This window comes from Procambarus clarkii, chromosome 92 (assembly GCF_040958095.1).
Source record: "Procambarus clarkii isolate CNS0578487 chromosome 92, FALCON_Pclarkii_2.0, whole genome shotgun sequence".
Lineage (NCBI taxonomy): Eukaryota > Metazoa > Arthropoda > Malacostraca > Decapoda > Cambaridae > Procambarus > Procambarus clarkii.
The window spans coordinates 5309668-5318441 of NC_091241.1; the positions used below are offsets into that span (position 1 = coordinate 5309668).

Genomic DNA, 8774 nt, shown 5'->3' on the forward strand with positions numbered 1-8774 from the left:
TGTTTGGAGACCACTGCCAGAGTGCCTGGACACATAGCACTCAACAATATTCCAAACACTATCATTCCATCAAAATGTTCAAATGTATCACATGTACAGCATCCATTCCAGCGTCATTTTATAGAATAATGTCTCCTCTTTCAATTAACGACATAACTTTTGCAATACAGTACAACTTTTTTGAAGTCCACTGAGACCAGCAATAACATTATTAAAGTGTCTGGAGACTTAACCCAATTCAGAAAAATTGCAGGACATCTAATGACAGACATGACTCAGAAGACTTTTATAATAAGAACCTTTAATCCCTGACTTTTATGATTTTTACCTGTAACCAATTCAGTTTAATATAAACTGACAAACTAATTACAGGTATCTGGAAAAAAACCCAAGCAGCTCATCTCATATAAAAGGTTGCAACAAAACACGCTTATAAAGCCAAGATCAACAACCACAGATCCCCGAACTCAATATTCAGATTTATGCACCTAAGAGATCTCTAGTTTTATAGGGCCCAAGATATGTCTAGAATTTTGGGCACAAGATGCCAGATTTATCAGCTCAACAAATGCTGAGATTTATACACCCAACAGATGTCAATTTATGGACCCAATAGATATCCAGATTTATGGGTTCAGTAGAAATTCAGATTTATGAACCTAATAGATGTCCAGATTCATAGACCCAATAGATGCCCAGCTTTATGAGACCACATAACATCAGACTTATGAGCCCAGAGATATACATCTCGGCCTAGTTCACAGGAGGCGGCAGACAGGCGTCTGTCTGCCCTTCTTGTTGACGTTCATAGTTAATGATGGACATATGCACTCGAGCTTTTCTTCTTAGACATAAATATGTTAATTTAATAATAATAACTTCATAAAATAGTATTTTAATTTCAATCTGGTAAATAAGATATTCCTGTACATACATACATACTTAAAATGACACAAACTTATCAAAACCATACAGACTATGTACGCCCTCAAACACACCCAATATCAATTTCCCCAAAAGGAGTAGACAAAACAGGCATACAATTACCTTCTTAACTAAAGGCAAATTTTCAATGTGAAAATGTTAAGGAAATTAGAGTACAGAGACAGGAATTCTACGGTATGCTAACAGATAATCAAAATGCAAGCCATACTTCCACAGACCTTCTAACCTTCCATGGCAAACTGCATACTTCATCTTACTCATTACAGTTGATCCAGTTCAAGTAAATGTTCATGTAACTTTTGAGTAATTTCTCCACAGATCTGCCATCATTACCAAGGGTGCAGTGGAATGCACACAACCACCCATCCGTATAGAAGTTCAGAGCATCTAATGGCAACTTGGAATTTGGTTGGATGTGGTGTATGATTCATGTCACCAAAAAGCTGCTGCTAAGAGCAGGCTGGATTTTTCCAAATTTTAGAAGGTGCTAAAGTCACTTTTTGTTAGCCTGGAGGTGGTTCGGAGCATCAGCAAACATGTACTTGAGACGGAAAGCTTCAGCAACCAGGAGGCTGATCTCACTGTCAGACCAGCTAGAAGTTGGAAGATTTTGAAGCAGCAGCATAAGACCCTGGAAAAATAGTCATATAACCATTGAAGAATTTTTCAACTCCAACTTTCAAAATGCTAACTTCTTTGTGGCTATGCAGATTTCTATAGCTTACTTGAACAAGAAATGATACACTGTATAGTAAAGATAGTGAACCCAGCAGTTTAGACCAAGTATTTCTTTAAATACAGAGGTTAGTCAAAATCACAAATGCATAAATAAAAAACGAACATGCCTACAAACTCTCACATCCACAAATGCACACACCTACAAATGTACAAGGTTGATGCATGGGTGATCAGGTCAACTGATCACATGAAGGCTCTGGCACACAGTTGGCTATGGCTCATCCTGTTCCTTACATGATTGTTACTTAATGAATAAAGTTTATCCCTAATGATGCATGTAATAGGCACATGAAATAAATGGGTCTCTAGAATCTAGAAGCAGGTTTCAAATAAGCCGAGGTAGGATTACAGCTCTTGCTTGCAGTTTTACTAGGTATATCATTTGACAGCCCTTATGAACCCTAGTCTTAGTTAAAAACAAAAGAAAAATAAAAAGACAGGGACACAGAGAGAGAGAGAGAGACAAACAGACAGAGGCTCATCTCTGTTATACATGACAAGGATTAGAAGAGCTGTACTTACTCCCACTGTGAATTCCACTCGACCAGAGGTCATTGATGTTTGTATCCAGAAAACTGCAACCACACACACTGCCCACACATCCAAATCCTCGCTTTCTTCCTGTTCTCTGTCTTTATCTTTAAACTTTATCTTGTATACAACAGTGAATTGTACAGGGTCCTTTGATGTAGAATACTAATCTCCAATGGATTAACAAGGCCACAATTTAATAGACAGCATCTTGATCGCCTGTGCATTTGACCCGAGTAGACCTGGTTAGCACCTGACTGAGATGTAAGTCAGGTGCTAACACACAGGTGCTAAATTGGTCACATCTTGACTGGGAGTTGCCGCTCAGAGGACATTCCACTGTTTTGCTGTTCTCCTGTGTACTGTTCTCTTGTCACAACACCCACAATACCAACAACCACTAATCCCATGCCCTCAAAAACACATGTACATATTTGTTTGTTGCCCTGAAGGAAGCATGAACGAAATTAAAATTAAAGCTTACCTGAAAGTCCCTTTGGGCCATGAGATGATGTGAGAAATACTTCAGAAATGCTGCACACACATACAACACAAAGTGAGAAAAGCCATCAGGTTCAGCATGTAAGGTGTCCCAGAGACGCACAGTGCAGCCTAAGGGCATCTCCCGCATCAGCAGGTTGTTGAACCAACGGAAAGAAAACTGGAGGTAATCAATCTCGTGCCTGTCCAAATGTTGGTGAAGATTGACTGAAAGAAAAATCAAAAGGCAATGTATCAGTTACTCAAGTTATAAGTTGTGATACTGTCAATCATTACAGTACATTTATGTCTGCATTACACTTTTATCAACAGGAGTGTGATGATGACATTTTAAATCAAGTTTTATATGTTGAGCAATTGCATGCCCATGAAATGCAATGACACAATGTTTGTTATAATGCTATGATGGTTTAAACTTGATCAGGACACAATTATAACTAGAAACATTGGGTCAGCATAAATGGGGAATTCCAAGCGCTGAACCATCCTGAGGTTATCTTGAGATGATTTCGGGGCTTTTTAGTATCTCCGCAGCCCGGTCTTCGACCAGGCCTCCACCTCCAGGAAGCAGCCCGTGACAGCTGACTAACACCCAGGTAACTATTTTACTGCTAGGTAACAGGGGCACAGGGTGAAAGAAACTCTGCCCATTGTTTCTCGCCGGCGCCTGGGATCGAACCCAGGACCACAGGATCACAAAACCAGCGTGCTGTCCGCTTGGCCAACCGGGGACCACTCCATACCATCACAAGTAAAGTAACCCAGATACTCTGTACAGAAAGCCCCCTATTCCTCACCATGTTCATAAATTATATGGAGACAGAAATGAACAGCAACTGTAGTCAATTTGCCAATGGCACTAAAATAGGAAGAAATGGGGTAATAAATTCAGATGAGGATGCAAAAACATTAAAGGAAGACCTAATCAGACATTCAAAATAGACAGAATATTGGTACATGTAGTTCAATGTTGACAAATGTAGGGTTTTAAGCCTGGGAAAATAAAATGGGTACAAGATATAAGTTAAACAGGAAAGAAATTTAATTAAAATTGTGAAAAGTATCTGGGAGTCATGATAGAAGAGATCTAAAATTAAAAAGGCAATGCTTAAATGTTAAAAGTAAGGCCAATAAGGCAATAGGATCCTTAATAGAGAAGTGATAGCAATAAAAGTTCTAATGTTATTCTGGTAGTACAATTGGGTTCGTTCCCGACTCACAATCGGAAATTTGGGGTTTGAATCCTGGGGGAGTATAGAATTGGTTGGGAAGTGTCCTATCACCTAATGCCTCTTTTTACTTATCAGTAAATAAGTACCCAGGAGTTAATCAGCTTGTTGTGTTGCATCCTGGAGAGGGTCAGTAGTTTTGACATTGGGAGGGGGACCGTGATATAAGCCTAACATGTATATATGCACCAGCTGCCTGTCTCCCAACAAAATTAATTATTAAATGAATTAACTTCTTTGTAAATAAGTATAAGATCTCTTTGTGAGATCCAACTTTGATTATGCAGTAAAGCTTTAACTACAATACTATAGAATGGCTATGTGAATCACAGCCATAAGGAATCTCTCCCATGGAAAATGTCAAATGAAACTCGATGTACATTCCTTAGAAAGAAATACAGTAAGAGGAAACATGATTGAAGGGCACAATGGGAAAAAGGGTTCAGCCCTTAACTGCATGACAACCAGGGATGTTCTCACCATTATCAGGTAACCAAGAGTGGTGCACACCAGTCTAACATGCAACACTGTCATGTGGAGCACACCAAAGAATCGCCTACTTATGAACAAACTCAGAAGAAACTGCTTGAAATGAGATAAAGAAAGTGACTAGAATGATTCTGACATTGTTCACAGTCGACTCTGTTTCTCAGAACTACTTTGTGACTCTTTACCAGTGCTACACTGCCAAAATGTGGCTATGCCAAAAGCATGTACACTCAATGTATACTCACCATCAATTCTCTTCATGAGTTCCCCAAGCTGTTGAACCTTGGTTTGTATACCCGGTTGGGCAAAGGTGTAATTGTCTTGGATACCATCAAGGAGTTTAGACATGCACCAAAAGCTGTCGGCTTCCACCACTGCTCGATCCTCTTCCGCTACCAACTCCACATCATACGTGTCCAATTTCTCTTCTGCGAAACACAAAATTGCTAAATCTTTGTAAGGAACTAGATATTATAGCAACCTTTAAATATTTCCCCATGTTGATAAATCAGTTGGAAATGTCATAATGATCAGGCACAGTAAACACTAACATTATGGCTCAAACCTGGTTATTTATGAGATGGGGCAATCTTGTCACAGACAAATCTGACTCTCACTCATGGTGATCATTTACAATGGGCATGCATGCATGATGCAGAAATGGGATCCTGAACCTCCAAACCTCCAAAGTCAACAAAACAGAATCAAAGAGCACTGTGATTGTTCACTTGCTTTTAAGGAAACTGGAAATACTGTACATATCTACATAAAAATGAGATCCAGGGCCCATTGCAGAGTCCAAAGAACAAGACAGCACAGCCTGCCGACATGCAAGACGGGAGGTGAAAAACTTGAAAACTGCCTCTCGGAGAATCGGAGCATACAGCTCAAGTAAGGCAGATGACTCCAAAGCAGCCAAGACAAAAATAACCCAGCAAGAGGAGCCTCACCGAGCACCCTTAAGTCCTCCAAAAGCCAATCCAAAGACGGCTCCAAAAAGCTTGAGAAACGCATGACAGAAGCCAGGTGTGTACAAGTCCAAAGGTCATCAACAACCAAGGCAGCCAAGAGAAAGGGCACCTGAGCATGCAGCTGCACAAGACCCACATCACATGAAGGGCAGGAGTAAAGAGGCAAGCACTGAGGGACTCCCGAGACACTTGCAGAAACACCTGCAACATAGGAAACACCTGCCAAACAAGTGTGCAGGTACAACAAAAGCTGCATCAGGTCTAAGGGAGAAAACAAAGGATAGTCCGCTAGCTAGAATGACTCCAGAATCTTGTAACGCACCCAATAAGGGGAAGAAGAACCAAACTCAAAAGAGGCCAAGTCCATAACCAAGGCATAAACCGGGTCATGCAGGAGGTAGGCATCAAGTGCCCCCCGAACCTCCAAAGGGGAAACACAAGAGAAAAAAAATTCCGGGGTGCCCGAAAGCACCCGGAAACAAACCCTAGGGGAAGCCTCACTTAACTCAAACTCATAAAGGAAATTGTGATACAATTGTATCTTGTGATACATCAACCAACACATGCCAATAAATATAAATTATTATATTATTTCATTGTTCAAAATAATGTAAAATGAAGAAAACAATATTGTAATCTGTTTTTGGTAAACTACTTTGTAAACTCATCTTTGGGAGCCCTTTGTAAACTCACCATTGGGAGCTAATTTGTAAACTCACCCTTGGGAGCTAATTTGTAAACTCACCCTTGGGAGCCCCTTTGTAAACTCACCCTTGGGAGCCCCTTTGTAAACTCACCCTTGGGAGCTAACTTGTAAACTCACCCTTGGGCGCCCCTTTGTAAACTCGCCATTGGGAGCCCCTTTGTAAACTCAACCCTTGGGAGCCCTTTGTAAACTCACCCTTGGGAGCCCCTTTGTAACTCACCCTTGGGAGCCCCTTTGTAAACTCACCCTTGGGAGCCCATTTGTAAACTCACCCTTGGGAGCCACTTTGTAAACTCACCCTTGGGAGCCACTTTGTAAACTCATCCTTGGGAGCCACTTTGTAAACTCACCCTTGGGAGCCACTTTGTAAACTCACCCTTGGGAGCCACTTTGTAAACTCACCCTTGGGAGCCACTTTGTAAACTCACCCTTGGAAGCCACTTTGTAAATTCACCCTTGGGAGCCACTTTGTTAAAGCTTATTAATCCCGGACGGACCAAAACGTTGTCGCTTCTCCACGATTTGGTCATCATTTCTTCAGTCCTGTTATTGTCACTCATCGTCTCCATATGGATGCCACACGTAAGCATCTTACTTTGTAAACTCACCCTTGGGAGCCATTTTGTAACCTCATATTTGGGAACTACCTTGTAAAACTCACCTTCAGAACTACCTAGTATAACTCAACCTTGGGAATTACTGCATAAACTCAACCTCTGGGAACTACCTTGTAAACTCACCCTTTGGAACCACTTTGTAAACTTACCTTTGGGAACAACATGGTAAACTCACCCTTAGGAACTACTTCGTGTAGGAAGACAATAAAGAAAGGTGTCACAAGGTCATTAATCCTGCACATAGCCTGATGCCGGATGCCTAATAGCCCAAATGTACAAGATGCGTTCAAACATCTGCTGTACAATGATCTGCTGGAAAAGTGGCACTAGAGGTGACATCCTTGGAATATCTATGTGAATCTGAAACATGAAGACCATAATATTTGTTATTAACAAATGAAAGAACATAAGAATAGCGGTAACTCTAGAAGGCCTATTGGCCCACAATACGAGGCAGCTCCTGTTTATAACCACCTAATCCCATTCATATACATGTCCAACCCACACTTGAAACAATCAAGGAACTCCACCTGCACCACATAATGTGGTAATTTGTTCCACAAATCAACAACCTTATTACCGAACCAGTATTTACCCAGGTCTTTCCTAAATCTAAACTTACCTAGTTCATACCCATTGTTTTGTGTTCTGTCTTGTTTTGATACTTTTAGTACCCTATTAATATCCCCTTTGGTATATCTTGTTGTTATATCTTGTTGTAAGGGGCAAAGGTTTTCTGTGAAGAGTTTCCCAATGACTAACTATAGAAAATAAATATGAATTTGGAAAGTTTAGACAGTGGATTGCATTGGAGGGGTGATTGATGTGCACCAAATGTTTAAACAGAGATGAGGCTTGTCACAGGCAGAGAAACTGATGAAAAGCCCACTATTCCACCTCATGTTGTATCATGCTGGCTTGCATTTTGAGCTCACATACATTTTGCTCTTCACGGCAAGTTTACATGAAGAAACCAATGTTCCATGATTACAAGACAGGAATGGTCAGTGCTGTATTTATTATTTAACAGGAAGCCTACAATGTACCAGTTCATGCCTGTATCTCACTTGAACAAATGTGCCCTATTCCAAACCCAGTGTGCTTGGATTTGCCACCTCTTACTATATAGGATTGCTACAATTAAGGAATTTCTCCTACTTCCACGACTAGACCCCAGTCGCTCAACCCACCACCTTAGCTCCCACCAACCGACCAGAAGACTTTCCAGCCTTACCAAAGAGTGGCTCATCCAACCAGGCAACCCAGTCTTCACAATGGGGACCCAAGGCCCCACAGGCTCCTTCACAGCCCCCTGCATCATGTGCAGGCATTACTCCTGGTCTTATTAGACTAGCGGAAAGGTTTGCCAGATCTGACAACCACCATTTTGTCAGTGAACTGAATATATTATACCTAGCCAATGGCCTGGACCCCCATCATATCCCCTGGCGCAAGTCTCACTGCCTCCACTACCACTCCGGAGACTATCACCAGGATGACCACGAGGTCAACTTCAACACAAACTCCAGAACCACCCATGACCCGGGTGGCACAGAGGTAATTCCCTCTCCAGCTCCCAACACTCCTACCATCACCATCTCAGCAGCCGCTCCAGCAGACGTGGTGTCCACAAACGCTAACAGCACCACCAATGCTCCTGAAATAGCTTCTACCACCAATCCACGACACCTGAGCCTATCTAAGACTGCGACACAGAAGACCAAAACGCCAACTATGGAGGTTACGGACTCCTCAGATGAGGAAATCTTAGTAGAAGCTCCACCACTGCACCACAAATACAACACCTACTCGTTTCAAGACTTCCTCATGGAGGCTACCTCACCAAACTACAACATCAGCATGGCTCAGCCAAAGTCTCAGGCAAAGAAAAAATGGAAAACCTAGAGGTCCACACTAACCCCACCAGCTCCATAACTGGTACAGCCAGCTCTCCAGGGCTGAAAACCACCATGAAAACCTCCATCCATTGCCAGATCTTTAGTATCAGCTATTGATACAGATAAAGGCTCCAAAGAGCCTCCACTTA

The 8774-nt window shown here is 41.7% G+C and overlaps 1 protein-coding gene across 1 annotated transcript in view; it reads right to left on the bottom strand.

Moving 5' to 3' along the window:
- Positions 1-274: 274 nt before the first annotated feature.
- The window catches only part of LOC138359703 (TBC1 domain family member 22B-like), a 12796-nt gene continuing 4296 nt past the window's right edge, over positions 275-8774 (bottom strand). Inside the window, 5 exon segments of the mRNA XM_069319191.1 lie at positions 275-1576; positions 2699-2922; positions 4679-4861; positions 6903-6961; positions 6963-7087. Coding sequence (XP_069175292.1) covers positions 1439-1576; positions 2699-2922; positions 4679-4861; positions 6903-6961; positions 6963-7087 — 729 coding nt within the window. The 3' untranslated portion in view covers positions 275-1438.